This window comes from Belonocnema kinseyi, chromosome 5 (assembly GCF_010883055.1).
Source record: "Belonocnema kinseyi isolate 2016_QV_RU_SX_M_011 chromosome 5, B_treatae_v1, whole genome shotgun sequence".
In the NCBI taxonomy this organism is placed as follows: Eukaryota; Metazoa; Arthropoda; class Insecta; order Hymenoptera; family Cynipidae; genus Belonocnema; species Belonocnema kinseyi.
The window spans coordinates 86,257,057-86,277,200 of NC_046661.1; the positions used below are offsets into that span (position 1 = coordinate 86,257,057).

Consider the following 20,144-nt stretch of genomic DNA (forward strand, 5'->3'; position numbering starts at 1 on the left):
AATTAAAATTCGAAAATTTTTTCTAAAGCCTCCAGGGGACTTCGTTTTCGCACGAAAAAATTTTATGTGCCCTTATTGCATCCGGACCCACAATTTTCAAACCAAAAATAATGATTTTCATCAAAAAAGTTAATTCTCAATTAAATAATTAAATTCTCGACTAATCATTACCAATTTCTAACAAACCAATAGTTGAACTTTCGACAAAAAAGTTGAAAAAAAAAAAGTCCAATTTTCAACCAAAAAGATAAATTCTTAACAAAAGTGTAATAATTAACATTTAAACAAAATTTTAATTTGTAATACAAATAAATTGAGAAAAAATAGCCACTAAATTGCTGAGTTTTCAAGCCAAAAAGGCGAATTATTTACAAAAAGTTGAATTTTAAAGTCAAAATGACGAGTTTCCTACAAAAAAGTTGAATGTTCAAACCAAAAATAATAATTTTCAACAAAAAAGTTAATTTTCCATTTTCGACTAAAAATGACCAATTTTCAATCAAAAAAGACGAATTTTTTCCACTTAAATTATGAATCTTCAACTAGACTAGTTGAATTTTGAACCAAAAAAATGGATTTTTAAGTAAAATCATAAATTTTAAACTGTAGCTGATGAATTTTAAACTAAGAAGTTGAATTAAAAAAAAAACAAGTTTAATTTGCAAGCAATTAGTTTTATTTTTTAATATAAAAGATAACTTTTTAATCAAGAAGATTAATTTCTTTCAAAGAAGACGAGTTTTCAACTAAAAAAGATAAATTTTCAATCAAAAATTCAATTAGAATTAAAATTTTCAGTTAAAAAAATGATTTCGTACCAACCTAAAACGAATTTTCGTAAAAATAATTAATTTTTTGACAAAACAGGAATCTTTAACCCAGAAGATTAATTTTCTACCAAAAAAGATGAATTCTTAACAAAAAAAGATAAATGTTCAACCAAAAATGAAATGGTTAGTTTTTTAGTTAAAAAATTAATTTCCCACTAAAAAATGAATTTTCAACAAAATAGTTCATCTTTTAAATAATAAATGTTTAAATCTTTAGTTAAAAGAATAATAATTTTGCACTAAACGAAGACGAACTTTCGACAAAATAGATGAATTTTCTACTAAAAAAGATAGTTTTTATACTAAAAATGGAATAATTAAATTTTTAGTTAAAAAAAAATAATTTTGTGCTAATTTAAAAAGTAATTTTTGATGAAATAGTTACATTTTTATCCAAAAAGGAATCTATGAACCGAAAATTTCCTATAAAACAGTTAAATTATCAAAAAAGTTTTTTTTATCAAGAGGATTAGTTTTCTACCTTAAAGACGAATTTTTAACCAAAAAGTCAATTTTCAACCCAAAACGGAATGATTTAATTTTCAGTTAAAAATATTTATTTTGTAACAAAAGAAAAACGAATTGTTGACAAAATATTAAAAATTTTAACGAAAGATGAATTTTTAAGCGGGCTAGATTTTTTATTCATGAATAAAATTAAATTGTTGAATTTTCTAGTGAATAATACAAATTTCCCACAAAATAGTTGAGCTTTCAACAAAAAATCTTGTTTACAGAGAAGATTAATTTTCTACCAGACAAGATGAATTTTTAACTTAAAAAGTTCAATTTTCAACCAAAAACGGATTAGTGTTTAGTTAGATAATTAATTTCCCATTAAAAACGAATATTCAAGAAAATAGTTGAATTTTCAAATAAAAAAGATCAATTTTCAACTAAAAATGGAATAGTTACGTTTTTAGTTTAAAAAAAAGAAAGAATTTTGTACCAACCAAAAACGATTTTTTGACAAAATAATTAAATTTAAAAAAAAAGGAATATTTAACCGGGATGGATTTTTTACTCAAGAAAGAAAATAAATCAAAGGAATTGTTGAATGTTCTAATGAATAATACAAATTTCCCACAAAATAGTTGAATTTTCAAAAAAAAATGGTTTTTTACAAAGAAGATTAATTTTCTACCAGAAAAGACGAATTTTTAACTTAAAAAGTTCAATTTTCAACCAAAAACGGAAAGTTTTTCAGTAAAGAAAAATTAATTTCCCACTAAAAAACGAATTTTTAACAAAATAGTTGAACTTTTAAATAAAAAAGGTCAATTTTCAATTAAAAATGGAATAGTTAGTTTTTAAGTTGAAAACAAATAATTTTGTACCAACCAAAAAAGATTTTTTGACAAAATATTTAAATTTTTAACCAAAAAGGAATCTTTAACCGGGATGGAGTTTTTTTACTCAAGAAAGAAAAAAAAATAGACCAAATTGTTGAATTTTCAAGTAAAAAATACGTTTTTTCCACAAAAAGTTCAATTTTCAATCAAAAACAGAATGGTTACTTTTTTAGTTAAAAAATTAATTTCCTACTGAAAAACAAAATTTTAACAAATTAGTTAAACTTTCAACTAAAATAGATCAATTTTCTACTGGAAATTTAATAATTAAATGTTGATTTAAAAAAATTAAGTTTCTGCAAAAAAAATCAACGAATTTTAACGCAATATAGTTAAATTTTCAATAAAAAAGCATCAATTTTCAAATAAGAATGGAATAGTTCAATTCTGAGATCAAAAAAAATAATTTCCTGCCGAAAAATCAACAGCGTTTTCCCCAAATAAGCCATGATTTAATAAAATTAAACCATTTTTCTTGGATTGGTAATAAGCTGTAATAAGAGAAAATTCCATTGCAAAACAAATTGTTAAAATAATTGTTTTTTATTTTTAACTAAATAATCACTATTATTATTTTCATTTTTTAAATAATAGAAAAACTATTTTTCGTCCGACTCCCCTTGAAAACGCACAATTGCATGCACGTGAAGCGGGCGTAATGGTGACCCCTTCCAGCCCAGTGGCCTTCGCACAAGCGCACTTCACCGCTGGGCCAACAAGAAATTTTACGCCCGCTACATGAAACTTTACGCTTGATAGAAGAGGTAATATCATATGATGTAAATTGAAGTGGTTTCTCTTTGAACCATCTCATCATAAAATATTCACGAAAGGGGAAAAAAGGAAAAGAAGAAAATAGTAAAGAGAAAAGGGGGAAAGGGGAAAAGAGAAAGGGTAAAGAGGAAATGAGAAAAGGAGAGAAAGTGTGGAGGGGGTGGTAGAAGGATGAAAAGAGATTGGAAAAGGGGGAAAGGAAAGGGGGAAACGGTAAAGGGGAATGGGGAAAATTAAAATATAAGGGGTAATGGAAAGGGGTAAATGAGAAAAAGAGTAAATGCGGTTTGTGGGAAATATATGCTACTTTCGCCCCTGTTTTCAGGGACAAAAGATGGCCATTTTGATCGAGTGTGGAATAAAGTATAGTAAGTATCAGGGGCGTAAGGCTATTTTGCCTCATGTGACTTCCGCCCTCGCTTCGCTCGGGCGGCAAGTACACGCTCTTTAAAATTTTATATTATATTTTCATATTTAATTTAATTTTTGGCACGTCATCTGTCATAATATTTAAGACCTATATTTTTTTCAGGTGGTACTCCTTTAGGAATGTATAAAAAATTAATAGAGTATTACAAGGCAGGAAAGCTTTCCTTTAAATACGTAAAGACTTTTAATATGGACGAATACGTAGATTTGCCCAGGGACCATCCCGAGTCCTACCACTATTACATGTACAATAATTTTTTTAAGCACATTGACATTGATCCTAAAAATGTTCACGTTCTTGACGGTAATGCTCCAGATCTTGATAAAGAGTGTGAAGATTTTGAAAACAAGATTAAGGAAGCTGGGGGAGTTGAACTTTTCATCGGAGGTATGATTCTTTTATAATTACCCCTCCCCCCCCCCCCAAGAAATATAGATTTCGGCTGAATTATCCTTGAATTTTTCACGAGAGCCTTGAATTAATTTTTTTTCTTTTAAAAGAGTTATTTTATTGAAATGTGAAATATAATTTAAATCTTTTGGTCTATTATGAAAGAAGAATCTCGTTTAGAAGAAATATTGCTACTGAAATTATCTTTATTTATCAAGATATATAATAGACTTTAATATTCTGAACAATTCTATAAGTTTTTTATTTCATCTCAAAAATTTTAAAAAGGACGCAGCAGATTTCAAGATTGTAAAACATTTCGAAGATTTAAGACGATTTCAAAACATTTTAGAAGATTTGTAAAGATTGTACGAAGATATTTAATAATTCAATGATTTCAACGAATGAAGAAGATTTAAAAAATAAAGGTTTAAGACAAATTTCACAAATAGTTCAAAATATTTGACAAAGATTTCATAAAAATTTCCCAAGGATTTCGAACTTTTCATAAAGAATACAGGGATTTCAAATTGTTAAAATCTTATGATATATTTTTGAATTATATTTTGTAATTTTTATCGATACAATTTTTTTGAATATCTGTAAATCTTTAATAAATATATTTTAAATCCTTAGACATTTTTTTATAATCTTTTCAAATTTTTCGAAATCTCTTGAAATATTTTGAAGTTTCAGTGAAATCTTTAAAATCTTTTCAAATTTTTTTGATATCTCTGAGAAATATTTTCAAATATTTTAATTGTATACCTTTGAAACCGTTGTTAAATCTTTTGAAATATTTGTAAACTCTTTTGAAATATTTTAAATATTTTCTAAACCTTTAGATCTACTACAATTTTTTGAAATCTTTTTTTATTATTTTCAAAGTTTGGACAAATCTTTTTAAATTTTTGTATAATATTTTGAATTCTTTCGAAATTTCTTCAAATCTTTTGTACATCTTTGGAACATTTCTTAAATATTTGGTTATATTTGCGAAATCGCTCAAATGTCTGTGAAATCTTTTCATATCTTTGTGAAATATTTTTTAATCTTTTAATTGTAAATATTAAAAATATTTTGAAATATTTGTGAAACCTTTAACATTATTTTGTAAATCTCTTAGGTCTTCTAAAATTTCTTGAATCACTTGAAATATTTTTTAACTATTTTCAAAAATTTGTTAAATCTTTTTAAAAATTTTGTGAAATAATTTGAATTCTTCAGCAATTTCTTTAAATCTTGTGTAAATCTTGGTAAAATTGGTTAAATATGTTGTAACATTTGTCAAGTCGTTCGAAACACTGAAATCTTTTGATATCTTTGTGAAATACTTTAAAATCTTTCAATTGTAAATATTTAAGATATTTTGAAATGTTTGTAAAAACTTTTAAAATATTTTGTAAATCTTTTCGATCTTCTCGAATTTTTTGAATCTCTTGAAATATTTTTCAACTTATTTCAAAAATTTGTTCAATCTTTTAAAATTTTTGTGAATTTTTGTGAATATTTTGAAATATTTGTGAAATTTTTAAAATCTTTGTAAAATCTTTTTATATCTTTTTGAAATATTTAAAAATCATCTAATTGTAAATGTTTTAAATCTTTTTTAAATCTTTTGAAATATTTGTGAAATCTTTGGTAAATCTTTGAAAAAAATTGTAAATATAAAAAAATTTTAAGTCTTTTGTCGATCTAAGAAATGTCTGTGAAATATTTTAAAATCTTTTGTAAATTTTGATCGTTTAAAATTTTTTGAGTATCATAAAATCCTTTCTTTTTTAATTATTTTGTAAATCTGTTGATTTTCTCAAATTGTTTGAATCTTGAAATATTTTTTAACTATTTTTAACAAATTTGTTAAAATTTTTGTGAAATCTGTTTGAATTCTTCTCAATGTCTTTAAATATTTTGTAAATTAACAAAAAATGAATGAACATTTTGAAATATTTTAATTGTAAATGTTTCAAATCTTTTTTAAACATTTTGAAATATTTATAAAATCTCTTGACATCTTTAATAAATATTTTTTAAATCTTGAGACATTTGTTTATAATTTTTTTAAATCTTTCGGAATCTCTTGAAATATTTTGAAATATTTTGAAATCTTTTAATTGTATACGTTTGAAATATTTGTGAAATATATATTTTTAATTTGAACTTCTTTTCAATCTAAAATGTTCTGGTTATTTTAAAAAGCTTTGTTAAACATTTTGAAACATTTGTAAACTGTTTTCAAATATTTGAAATATTTTCATAATCTTTTAGCTCTACTAAAATGTTTTGAAATATTTTTCAAAATAATTTCAAAACTTTGTAAAGTTTATTAAAATTATTGTAAAATATTTTGAATTCTTTCGAAATTTTTTAAGTCGTGTGTCAATCTCGGTAATATTTGTTAAATATTTTGTTACATTTGTGAAATATTTTTAAATACTTTAATCATAAATATATAAATATTTTGAAATATTAGTGAAATGTTTTAAAAATCTTTTAAACTATTTTGTAAATCTGTTAGACCTTCTAAAATGATTTTGAATATCTTGAAATATTTTTCAACTATTTTAAAAATTTTAATTTTAATTTAATTTAATTTTAAAATTTAAAAAAAATTTTTTAACTATAAAATTTTTGTGAAGTCTTTTAATTTCTTCTGCCATTTAAAAATTTTTTTTTGTAAATTAAAAAAAAATTAATATTTTGAAGTATTTGTGAAATTTTTGAAATCTTTGATATCTTTGTCAAATATTTAAAAATCTTTAATTTTAAAGTTTTTGAATCTTTTTTGTTTAAAGCATTTCTGAAATCATTTGCAAAATTTTGAAATCTTTAAATAAAAGTGGTAAATCTTTTAAAATTTGAAGTCTTTTGCCGATCTATGGAATCTTTAAAAAAATGGTGTATATCTTTTAAATCTAAAATATTGTTGATATTCTTAAAATTTTCGATACATATAAAGCTAATAAAAAACAAAGAATAATACATAATATTTTTTTTCTCTTTTGAATCTCTTCAAATCGTTAAAATCTTTGTAAAATCGTTTGTGAACATTTTCAATTTTTGTGAAATCTTTTAAAAAATTTGGTTTATATCTTAAAATCCTTTGAATTCCCGTAAATTTTTAAAAAATATTCCTTGAAATCCTATTGATTCCAAAATCTCCTGAAATCCCTTTAAAATGATTAAGTTCCTTGGAATTCCCTTGAAATCTTCTAAAAATTGTGAAAATTTCTTCATTTTATTCTGAGATTCCTTAAAATCTTTGGAAATATTTTGAAATCTCTTCAATTATTTTGTAAATCTTTTGGTTCTTCTAACATTTTTTTAATCTATTGAAAATTTTATTATCTACACATTTTAATAAATTTGTTAAATATTTTTAAATTTGTATGAAATCTTTTGAATTCTCCCGCAATTTCTTTACATCTTTTGCAAGTAAAAAAAGTTAAATATTTTGAAATATTTGTCAAATAATATTTAAAAAAATTTTTTTAATCTCTTCAAATATTTTTAAATTTTGGATATCTCTGTTAAATCATTTAATAACTTTCGAAATATCTTATATTATTCTAAAATATTTTGAAATATTTATGAAATCCTTAAAATCTTTGTAAAATCTTTTGAAATCTTTTAATTGTAAATATTTGAAATATCTGTTAAATCCTTTTAAAATATTTTTAAATCATTTAAGTGTAAATTTTTGCAATCTTTGTTAAATTTTTGTTAATTCTTTGTTAAATCTTTTCAATCTTTGAGAAATTAAAAAAAAAATTGTTTTACATCTTAAAATTCTTTGAAATGCCGTAAATTTCTAAAAATATTCCTTGAAATCTTCTGAAAATTTGTGAAAATTCCTTCCTTTTTTCTGAGATTCCGTAAAATCTTTTGGAATTCTTCGAATCGAGATTTTCTTGGAACATAAAGAATCAAATAAGATTCAAATGTGATGAAAATCTATAATCTATAATCCTATGAAATTAAATCTCTTGGCGGGCATTTATGGAGGTTGGCGGGTAGTTAGGAAGTTATCAAGAATTTAGGAATGTTGAACGGGCAATTAGGGAGGTAGCAGATTTTTGGGTATGTTGGTTAGGTAGTTAAGAAGTTAGCGGGCATTTGTGGAGGTTTTTTTGGGTAATTAGTAAACCAGCAGGCATTTAGAGAGGTTGGTTGGGTAAATAGTAAGCCAGCGGGCATTTAAAGAGGTTGGCTGGGTGAATAGTAATTAAGCGGGCATTTAGAGAGGTTGGTTGGGTAAATAGTGAGCCAGCGGGCATTTAAGGAGGTTGTTAATATATTTATTTATCAAATAAATAAATTTATTTCGGGTATCGGTCCTAATGGCCATATTGCCTTCAAATCTTTTTAAATTTTTGTATAATATTTTTAAATATTTTGAAATTTCTTTCAATTTTTTGTAAATATTTGTAACATTTGTTAAATATTTTGTTATATTTGTGAAATCTTTTAAAATCTCTGTGAAATCTTTTGCTATCTTTGTGATGTATTTTTAAATCTTTTAATTGTAAATATTAAAAATATTTTTAAATATTTGCACAATCTTTTAAATTATTTTGTAAACCTTCCAAAAATTTGTTGATTCTCTTGAAATATTTTGATATCTCTGAGAAATATTTTTAAATATTTGTGAAATCTTTAAAATCTTTGAGAAATATTTTTAAATGTTTGTGAAATCTTCAAAATGTTTTTGAAATATGTTGATATCGCTGAGAAATATTTTGAAAGCCTAATTTTATATCTTTGAAATCTTTTTTAAAAATTTCGTACACCTTTTAACTCTAAAATATTTGTAATTTTTTTAAAATCTTTGTTAAATCGTTTGAAATATTTAAAAATATTTTGTAAATCTTTCAGATCTTCTTAAATGGTTTGAAATCTTTTTAAAATATTTTCAAAGTTTGGAAAAGTCTTTTCAAATTCTCGTATAATATTTTGAATTCTTTCAAAATTTCTTTAAATATTTTGTAAATCTTTGTAACATTTGTTAAATATTTTGTTATATTTATGCAATCATATAAAATCTCTGTAAAATCTTTTGCTATTTTTGTGATATATTTTTAAATCTTTTAATTGTAAATATTAAAAATATTTTGAAATATTTGTACAATCTTTTAAATCATTTTGTGAACCTTCCAAAAATTTTTCGAATCTCTTGAAATATTTAAAAAATATTTTGGAACATTTAGAGTATTTGTGAAGTTTTTTGGTATCTCTGAGAAATATTTTGAAATATTTGTACAATATTTTAAATCATTTTGTAAATATTTTAGATCTTCCAAAAATGTGTTAAATCTCTTGAAATATTTTAAAAATATTTTGGAAAATTTAGAGTCTTTGTGAAATCTTTTGATATCTCTGGGAAATATTTTGAAATCTTAATTGCATATCTTTGAAAACTTTTTTTTTTTATTTTGTACACCTTTTAACTCTAAAATATTTTTAATATTTTTAAAATCATTGTTAAATCGTTTGAAATATTTGTAAACTCTTTTAAAATATTTCTAAATATTTTGTAAATCTTTTAGATCTTCTAAATGTTTTGGAATATTCGTTAAATATTTTCAAAGCCTGGAAAAATCTTTTAAAATGTTTGCAAATATTTTGAATTCTTTCGAAATTTGATTAAAACTCTTTTAATTCTAAATCTTTGAAACCTTTATTAAATAATTTTAAATCTTTCGAAATCTCTTACTCTGTAATCCCTTGAAATGAAATCTCTTTTCGGGCATTTAGGGAGGTTTGTGGGTAGTTAGGGAGGTATCAAGAATTTAGAAATCTTGTCCGGGCAATTGGAGAGATAGGGGTATTTGCTTGGATAAATAAGAAATTATCGGGCATTCAGAGAGGTTGATTGGGTAAATAGTAAGCCAGCGGGCATTTAGGGGGGTTTTTAATATATTCATTTCTTTATTAAATAAATAAATAAATGAATTTCAGGTATCGGTCCTAAAGGCCATATTGCCTTCAAATATTTTTAAATTTTTGTATAATATTTTTTAATATTTCGAAATTTCTTTCAATATTTTGTAAATCTTCGTAACATTTGTTAAATATTTTGTTATATTTGTAAAATCTTTAAAAATCTCTGTAAAATCTTTTGCTATCTTCGTGATGTATTTTAAAATCTTTTAATTGTAAATATTAAAAATATTTTTAAATATTTGTACAATCTTTTAAATTATTTTGTAAACCTTCCAAAAATTTGTTGATTCTCTTGAAATATTTTAAAAATATTTTTGAACAATTAGAATATTTGTGAAATCTTCAAAATCTTTTTGAAATATTTAGAAATCCTAATTGTATATCTTTGAAATCTTTTTAAAAATTTTCGTACACCTTTTAACTCTAAAATATTTGTAATATTTTTAAAATCTTTGTTAAATCGTTTGAAATATTAAAAAATATTTGGTAAATCTTTCAGATCTTCTTAAATGGTTTGAAATCTTTTTAAAATATTTTCAAAGTTTGGAAAAATCTTTTTAAATTCTCGTAAATCTTTGTAACATTTGTTAAATATTTTGTTATATTTGTGAAATCTTATAAAATCTCTGTAAAATCTTTTGCTATCTTTGTGATATATTTTAAAATTTAAAAATTGCAAATATTAAAAATATTTTGAAACATTTATACAATATTTTTTATTATTTTGTAAATCTTTTAGATCTTCCAAAAAATTGTTGAATCTCTTGAAATATTTGTGAACTTTTGTGTAATATTTAAAAATATTATGTAACTCTTTTAGATCTTCTAAAATGTTTTGAAATCTTTTTTAAATATTTTCAAAGTTTGGAAAAATCTTTTTAAATTCTCGTAAATCTTTGTAACATTTGTTAAATATTTTGTTATATTTGTGAAATCTTATAAAATCGCTGTAAAATCTTTTGCTATCTTTGTGATATATTTTAAAATTTAAAAATTGCAAATATTAAAAATATTTTGAAATATTTGTACAATATTTTTTATTATTTTGTAAATCTTTTAGATCTTCCAAAAAATTGTTGAATCTCTTGAAATATTTGTGAACTTTTGTGTAATATTTAAAAATATTTTGTAACTCTTTTAGATCTTCTAAAATGTTTTGAAATCTTTTTTAAATATTTTCAAAGCTTGGACAAATCTTTTAAATTTTTTGTAAAATATTTTGAATTCTTTCGAAATTTGTTTAAAACTTCTGAAAAATTTGTAAATTTTAAAAACAATTGACCCACTCACACATGTATAATAAATAATAATAATAAAATAATATAGAATTAAAACAAGATTTAATCTCATCTTTTTAAATCTTTTAAAACTTTTTTAAAGATTTGGCAATATTTCGAAATCTTTGAAATCTGTAATCCCTTGAAATGAAATCTATTTGCGGGCATTTAGGGAGGTTTGTGGGTAGTTATGAAGGTATCAAGAATTTAGAAATCTTGACCGGGCAATTGGAGAGGTAAGAGTATTATGTTGGGTAACTAAGAAATTATCGGGCATTTAGAGAGGTTGGTTGAGTAAATAGTCAGCCACCGGGCATTTAGGGGGGTTTTTAATATATTCATTTATTTATCAAATAAATAAATAAATTTCAGGTATCGGTCCTGATGGCCATATTGCCTTTAATGAGCCAGGATCTTCCCTGACTTCAAGAACCAGAGTAAAGACTTTAGCCCAAGACACTTTGGAAGCAAATGCTAGATTTTTTGGTAACGATATCAACAAAGTTCCAAAAGAAGCTTTGACTGTTGGTGTCGGTACTGTGATGGATGCGAAGGAAGTGATGATTCTTATTACTGGATCTCACAAAGCTTTTGCACTCTACAAGGCCATCGAAGAAGGCATCAATCATATGTGGACTGTATCGGCTTTTCAGCAACATCCACGCACTATTATACTCTGTGATGAGGATGCAACTATGGAGCTACGTGTTAAGACTGTCAAATACTTCAAGGTTCGCAATCTCTATTTTACAATTACACTTTTTCTGGGCGAAGTACTTTGATGTCTTTGACATCACCTGAAAGCTTTTCAAATTATTTTTAAATCTTTTTAAAATTTCGAATTTTTTTGAATCTTCGCGAAATTTTTTGTAAATCTTTTAAATGTTTACATATCTTATACAATTATTGAAATCTTTGTTAAATATTTTGAAGTTTTTGTTATATCGTTTGGAAATTTTCTGTTAATCTTTGAAATATTTGTGCATTTTTTTAAATGTTTGAAATCTCTTTTTTGATATTATCTAATTGTGAATCTTTAAAATCTTTGTGATGTTTTGTAATTTTTGTGAAATCTTTTTACATATTTTAAAATTTGTTTGAAAATGTATAATCTTTCGAAACTCCTTTGGAATCTTTTGAAATATTTTGTAAATTTTTGATGTCTTTGTTTCATATTTTGAATTCTTTTGAAATATTTTGCAAATATTTAAAAATATTTTGAAAATTTTCACATCTTTGTTAAATCTTTTGAACCAATTTGTTTAATCTTTTAATTTTAAATGTTTGTAAAATCTTTTAAAAAATTTTTATATCTTTGTAAAATCTTTTTAAAATGTTTAAAATTTTTGTAAAACCTTTTGAAATCTTTGTTAAATATTCTGAAGTTTTTGTTATATCGTTTGGAAATTTTCTGCAAATCTTTGAAATACTTGTTTTATTTTTGGTAATATTTGTGCATTTTTTTAAATATTTGAAATCTCATTTCGGATATTATTTAATTGTTAATCTTTTTTGATTTTTTAAAAAATATTTTTAAATATTTGTTCAATTTTGTAAAATCTTTCGAAATCTCTTGGAGTTCTTCAAAATATTTTGAAATATTTTGTTTTTGGATACCTTTGTTTGAAATCTTTTAAGATAATTATGAGATTTTTTTAAAGCTTTGAAATATTTATTTTATATTTGGTAATATTTGTGAATTTTTTAAAAATGTTTGAACTCTCTTTTTTGATATTATTTAATTGCAAGTCTTTAACATTTTTGTGATGTCCTTTAAATAATCGTAAAATCTTTTTTTAATCTTTTTTGATTTTTTAAAAAATATTTTTAAATATTTGTTCAATTTTTTGCAAATTCTGTAAAATCTTTTGAAATCTCTTGGAGTCCTTCGAAGTATTTTGTTTTTGGATATCTTTGTTTGAAATTTTTTAAAATAATCATGAGAATTTTTTAAAACCTTGAAATGTATCATTTTAAAAAATGTATAATCTTTCGAAATTCCTTTGGAATCTTTTGAAATATTTGGTAAATTTTGGATGTCTTTGTTCCATCTTTTGAATTCTTTTGAAATCTTCTGCAGATATTTAAAAAAATTTTGAAATTTTTCACATCTTTGTTAATTCTTTGTTTAATTTTAAATATTTGTAAAATCTTTTGAAAAGTTTTTATATGTTTGTAAAATAATTTTAACATTTTTTAAATGTTTGTAAAACCTCTTGAAGTTTTTGTTATATCGTTTTGAAATTTTCTGTGAACCTTTGAAATATTTGTTTAATTTTTTGAAATATTTGTGAATTTTTTTCATATTATTTAATTGTAAATCTTTAAAATTGTTGTGATGTCTTTAAAATAATCGTGAGATCTTTTGTTAATCTTTTTTTGATTTTTTTAAAAAATATTTTAAAATATTTGTTCAATTTTTTGAAAATGTTGTGAAATTTTAGGATATCTTTGTTTAATCTTTTGAATTCATTCAAAATATTTTGTAATTTTTCAGGCTCTGAGTGCCGTTCATCTCAAATTAATTGAGGAAAGCCCAACTGCCCGTCGATCTGTTACATCCGTCGAAAGTCCTTAGGAAAATATTTTCTCCATATCGGAGGTATGATTTCAGAATATAGAGAATCTCCAGGAAAGATTTAATGCATATGATTAATATTTTTTCCAAAGTGTTTACTTATGCCTTTTTTCAGTAAATCTATCCTGGATCGAAGGACATCATGAAAAAATTCTCGATATTTTCTACCTTTGTACTTTACGTGTTGTTACGCATTTATCTTAATGCGCCTTTAATAAATTTACTATTTTGCCATGTTTTCTATCAAGTCCAGAATAACAGGAATTCCCTTTTTGTGCATCTCATTTTTCACCTATTCCTTTTTTCCCTTTAAATTAAGAAAATCCTCTAAAACATCTGTAATCGAGAATTTTTACCCGTTTCCCCCCCTTTTTAAGGTTTCGAATAATTGTTTAAGAATCATAAAAAGAATTTCAAAATATTAGAAAACAAGGCAAGAAAAAATCGCTAATGATTCAATCGAGAAAGAGAATCAAAAGATAAATCAGTTCTGTAGGTCGAAATCAAAATATTCCTAGAAAAAATTGCATTTTCATCATAGTAGATGAATTTTTTAATAAAGTTTCTACCAAAAAGTAGAAATTGCAAGTAGTGTTAAATCTTTCACCAAAAAAAATTAATTATTTAGGGACCCGTTTAATTTTTTACCCAAAAGGTGAATCTTCAACAAAAAAGTTTGTTATAAAAAAAAAGAACGAATATTTGAAAATGCATTCAAGTTTTGAGATTTACATTTCTGAAAGAAAAAAATTTTTCACCCCAATTGTTGAATTTGCAAACCAAAAGGACGTAATTTCTACAAAATAGTTTAATTTTCAACCTAAGAGATGTCTCGTCCTCCGGATCAAATTCAGTATTTCAAAGCCAATAGTTAAGCGCGCCTTCCGTCAGAGGACATTCATTCCTTCCGTCCCTACGTCATTACGCTTTTCTGTGCGATTCAATTTACAAGTTGTAGAAAAATTCGTTCGTAGAATTTTATGACTATCGATGTTTCAATCGCACGGGACTCAATTTGCAGCATGGCGAGTTTCGTCTGAGTCTCCGTCAAGAGTTGTTTGGTCAATGATGAATTTCCACAAAATATCAGTTTACAAATTAAATTCGTCGATATGGAATTGGACGAGAACATGGTGAGTAACTCCTTGCAAAATCTGAGTAATGAGATCCAACAATCCCAGAATGTACGATCGGCGTGAAGTTGGCACAGCGACTATGAAAAAAACTAGTTTTATCATATGGAATCGTTTGGTAGCCCACTTTTGAAGTTTGGTGGTCAAAATTGAAAAAGTTATCGAATTTTCAAATTTGGGGGGCTAACTTCACGCTAGCACCTCACTTTTTAATATTTTCAAAAATCTTGCGCAAATCGTTTGGTGGTGTTTGGTAGTCCACTTCTGACGTTTGGTGGTCAAAATTGAAAAATATATGGAACTTTGAAGAAAATGACCAGCACCCCAAAATTGTACTATTTTGAATTTTGTTTGCACCAATCGCTCCACAATCGTTTGGTGGTATCTGGTAGACCACTTTTATGGTTTCAAAATTCAAAGTAATGAAATTATGGTCATTTTCTAAACAAAATTACAAGTGTCAGCGCGCAGACGTTTCCACGCATGCGGTCGCGCGGCGTACTCGTGTACTTGTCATTAGCGCGAAAGTTTTAAAACTAAAGAATGCCAGAAATACGACAGAAGATTTAAAAAAAAAACAGAAGAAGCGATTAAACGACCAGAGCTGACTATCGAGAGCGTAGACCCAAATTTGAAAAAGCTACAGTCAGTGGACGGATTGAACTCTACTTCTCAGATGAGGGTGGGGGAGATTAACAATAATTTCGCCCTTCTGAATTCGAAATAAGGTCCAGAGGCAGGATTCGACTATTCAAACGCAGATTTTCTTTTCGCAGAAAATCAACACCAACTTTTGCCTGTAAATTCTAATAAAAATGCTTGGAATTAGGATGGCAATTTAGTTTATGTGGAACTTTTTCCTGTTTTTTTTAACACTTGGCGACTGAAAACTTTTATCCAAGAAGATTGAGAATGAATTGCATTTCTTCCTTAGTTTTCTCTTTATTTTTTGAAATTGAAAAATCTTTTATGTTCTAAATATGTAGTAGAAGTTAAGTCCGAACTCCTTTTAAAGCAAGGATTAGCTGTAGCCTAAATTTAAACGCGGTTAATTTAATTTTAAAATTTCAGTTTTCTTTGAACGTAAGAAATTACGTAAGAAGTTTATATAATAAGGAATTGATTTTGATACATTATCAACGCTTTACGGAGTTTTAGATCTTAAAGGTGTTGGATCGATGTACTAACTTCAAAATTAAATCTCTTCTTTTTACTTCATAAATTCATAATTATATTTGAACAATGAGTATCTCTACAGAGCGAAAAAATATGTAATTATAATATTTATTGAGAAAATTAGGAAATCGAATTTTGAGGTTGCAGCATAGATCCAAAACTCTTAAGGCAAGGTTGACTAAGGGGTCAAATTTCCATTTTTGCTTTTACTTTAACTTTTACTTTTTAAGATAACTTATTATAAACATTTAAACATAAAATACTATGTTGACTAATTCCGAAGTTCACAAAAATAATGTGTGATATAGAATTAATTTAACATATGTGATGTTATTTTTATGGAATACTATATAAAAACAGTTTTCTTAAAATAAAAAAAGCAATTGTATATTTTAAGAAAAATAAATAAAGTTATATTTGAGTAACTTTTTTACACAATACAATTTTTTATTATGTGTACCACCATTTAGTTAACATGCGTTTTCTTCCATAATTAAACGATACATTATTTTTTAGTTGCTATCTATCTCATACTGGAGAGAATCAAAATATAAAAATATGCGATGATCACTTTACAGTATTCTTAATAAATTTATAAAATACTAGAATATTTCAGTAATGAAAAATTCGATCTTGAAGTAGAGTTCAATCTGTCCACTGACTGGCATTTTCAAATTTGGGTATATTCTCTCGATAGTCAGCTCTGGTCATTTAATCGCTTCTTTTGTTTTTTTTAAAAATCTTCTGTCGTATTTCTGGCGTTCTTTAGTTTTCAAACTTTCGCGCCAATGGCAAGTATACGAGCACGCCGCGCGGCCGCATGCGCGGAAACATCTGCGCGCTGACACTTGTAATTTTGTCTAGAAAATTAGAAAATTACAATAATTTCATTATTTTTAAATTTTAAACGAGAAAATTGGACTACCAAATACCACCAAACGATTTTTGAGCGATTGGTGCGAACAAAATTCAAAATAGTAAAATTTTGGGGTGCTGCTAATTTTTTCAAAGTTCCATATTTTTTTCAATTTTGACCACCAAACGTCAAAAGTGGACTACCAAACACTACCAACCGACCGCCAAACGATTCCTGCAAGTAATGTTTAGAAAAATTAAAAAGTGAGGTGCTAGCGTGAAGTTAGCACCCCAAATTTTAAAATTCGATAACTTTTTTCAATTTTGACCACCAAACGTCAAAAGGCGGCTACCAAACACCACCAAACGACCACCAACCGATTCCACATGATAAAACTAATTTTTTTCATAGTTGCTGTGCTAACTTCACGTCGATGAATGTACGAAATCTGAGTACCTCGCCAACACGTGCTGTCGCCCCTAACCTAAACTCGTCAAAGGAGAGACCGACAAAGCGGAACTCCTCCCACCTGATCGATGCTTCTTCAGAGAAAAACAAAATTCACCACAGGAATGACTTGGTAGCTTTCAACTCCCATGACCAACTGTCAAAAAACAGATACACAGTCCATATTAAAAGTCCCTTCTTCATAAATGTTGAACCAAAAAAAGATTGTGAACCAAAGCACATCATAGTTAATGTTGAGAAATTCTGGTTCCTCCAGAGTTCTAGTAGAATGTCACGATGGTAAGAGTTCCAACAAGATCATTGATAGTTCGGATCTCGCTGCATTCGTTCCAAACTATCGGCTTGCTCGTGAGGGTATAGTGCGTGATATTTCTACGGAAATATCTAATGACGATATAATCAGATACTCGTCAGGAGGTTCCGGATTTCATTGACATCTTCCAGCTGAGAGTCAACGTTGAACCCTACATCGCCCAACCAAGAATCTGCTATCAATGCTGTAGATTTGGCCACGTTACTGGATGTGTCTGTCTTAATTGTAAAGGCCCTCACCTAGCTTCTGAAAGAAATGTTCAGTCTGTATAGAGCAAATTTCTATCAGAAAAATCGCAGCCTTTTGATATATCCCTATCAATGATGCCACACGCTTTTTTCATAGACAGAAGAAACGCGCGCAAACAAGTAATTCTACCTTCGATATAAAATCGCTGCTTAAAGGATCCCTAACATCTATTTCTGTTCCCCCACAGGCGCCCAACTTTAGCTCTTCAAATTTTCTTAGCCTTGGAGACGTGGATTTGGATTCTGTCACGGGTAATCCCACTTCAACTCTGAATCAAACTTTTGCATCTATCACATCTTGTTCAAAACCAAAATCACGGATTCAATATAAGGATAAACATCATGGACCACCTTTAATTTCCCACGAAAACTCCAATCCAAGAAACCAAAAAGTTGCCTCGAGTTCTTTTATAAGAGCGCCAAATCTTTCTAATAATATCGATGTAACTATTATCCATGTTCCAAAGATAAATGTTAACCCTCATGGTTCTACCTCTTCTCCTACCTCCAATTCATCCCTTGCTCCTCAGGTTGCCGAAAGTCTTGCTCAAATGATGTCTTTTCTGTCACAGCTGAATAACCAAATGGCTTTTTTAGCTAATGGCTACGGAGAGTTGTTTAAATATTCGTGAGTGGAATTGTCGGAATATTTTCCCGAAGAAGGGCTTACTGGAAAACATCTCATACTTTGATATAATTCTCTTGAGTGAGACCTGGATTAATCCCCAGTCCAGATTTATTCTCAGTGGTTTTAATGTTATAAGGAAGGACTCAAAAAGTGTACTACAAACTTGTCAAAACTTGAAGGTTTCTTCCTCAACGTCGTTTCTTATTTTTAAGATTCGAAATCTTCTTTATATAGCTACAGGTAATAACCTTAATATAGCTCTAATATGGATTCCTGATCACAAGGGTATTCCAGGCAATGAGAACGCCGACAATTTGGCTAAAATTGCTACTAAAGATGGAACCTTTCTGGATATAAAACTCCCACACACTGATATTTAGTCAGTAATCCTTCCCCTACACCTAAACTCTGCCTTAGAAGCTTGGGGTAAAGCCTTAGAATCTTCAGAAGTTGGCCAATATTACTTTAAAACCTATTTTGATTCATCGAAATTCAACAAGCCATGGCTTCACACATAAAAACTCTGTAGGTAATCAATAGTAACTATTTAAAGGCTACGGGCCAATCACTACAACCTAGTTGCTAGTCTAGCTAGACATTTTTTATCGATGATGGGGGGTGTGTTTTGAGCGGTTTTTCTGACGAGGATATCAATCACGTGCTATGGGCCTGCCCTGGTTACTCAGATTCCAGAAAACAACTCTAGTTATTTCTTATTAAAAACGGGTTTTTACCACAGTTCAGTATAGAACCTTTTCTCTACAATCCTACAAACAAAACTTTTCTTCTTATCTTACAATTATTTAAAAATAATAACCTAATTATTTAATCTTTTTGTTTGATCGTTTACAAACAGTAGCTTTATTTGCCATTTTTCGTTCCGTTCAGATTCACATTCCTGTTTCTTTAAAAATTTTAAATCATAATTCGCGCCTTTTATCTTAATAGACAACGCCATCTCCATTGTACTTTTACCTACCCGCGCATATCAACCTCTCTATTTTTCAATCCAATTCGTTTTATCTAACCAAAAACGTAACACCATCACACAATATTATCTCTCGACGATACATTACAAAGTTTAAAATTATACTCTACATAGCTATGGCCAAATAGGTCATGCTTTATTAGCTTGGAGTAAATTCGCTCCGGTTCTAGGCTAATTGTTTCCCCACACTCTCGCAGTGGAGAGTGAGTAGAAAGAAGAATTTGCAGCATGGATCCAAATTTCACGAACCGCCGAAAACGTAAAAGACCTCGAAATAGGTTTCGTGAGGTAAGAGTTATTCGACGAGTTTAAGGCGCACCTAAAGAAGAGGATAAAGAGGTATTCTGATTACAGATACAGTGATTATTATCATAGGTCTCATCGAAGTGACGGAGATGACGGTGAGCACAGCCTGCGAGGCTCGTCATGTCTCGGTCGTTACCGTTGTTGCTCACTCTCAGTAGCGAGAGAACGAAGCTACGCGTCTGGATATTACAGCGATGACAATGGCGGCGAGCGTTTACTTGAGAGATCCATCGCGCAATGGTCGCAGCCCTTCTCGCTCGTCCTCTATCTATAGGGAGCGTTATTCCAAGCAATGATACTTTCCTTCAGAATCAAGTAGCCCCAGCTGCGGAAGAATCTGATCGCTTATTCGAGACAATTGAGACTCCGGATTCTATAACCACGCATAAAATTTGCCTGGCCGCTTCAGGCCGCTCGAGTTGGCCCCTGATGGCTTGAAAATCAGTTTTCGAAA

At 27.2% G+C, this 20,144-nt stretch overlaps 2 protein-coding genes across 4 annotated transcripts in view; both read left to right on the plus strand.

Annotated features, from left to right (window-relative positions):
- The window catches only part of LOC117172352 (glucosamine-6-phosphate isomerase), a 22,921-nt gene extending 9,092 nt beyond the window's left edge, over positions 1 to 13,829 (plus strand). The window contains exons 3-7 of one of the 3 annotated variants that reach the window (XM_033360181.1): positions 3,282 to 3,324; positions 3,489 to 3,773; positions 11,369 to 11,727; positions 13,494 to 13,598; positions 13,690 to 13,829. In XM_033360181.1, coding sequence (XP_033216072.1) covers positions 3,282 to 3,324; positions 3,489 to 3,773; positions 11,369 to 11,727; positions 13,494 to 13,574 — 768 coding nt within the window. In that variant the 3' untranslated portion in view covers positions 13,575 to 13,598; positions 13,690 to 13,829. The remainder of the gene's footprint in view (positions 1 to 3,281; positions 3,325 to 3,488; positions 3,774 to 11,368; positions 11,728 to 13,493; positions 13,599 to 13,689) is intronic. The other 2 variants (XM_033360182.1, XM_033360180.1) reach the window with 2 other exon arrangements.
- A 739-nt stretch (positions 13,830 to 14,568) lies between these two features.
- LOC117172965 overlaps positions 14,569 to 20,144 on the plus strand; it is a 63,546-nt gene continuing 57,970 nt past the window's right edge. The window contains exon 1 of the mRNA XM_033361290.1: positions 14,569 to 14,707. The gene's annotated coding sequence lies outside the window, so the exon portion shown is untranslated. The remainder of the gene's footprint in view (positions 14,708 to 20,144) is intronic.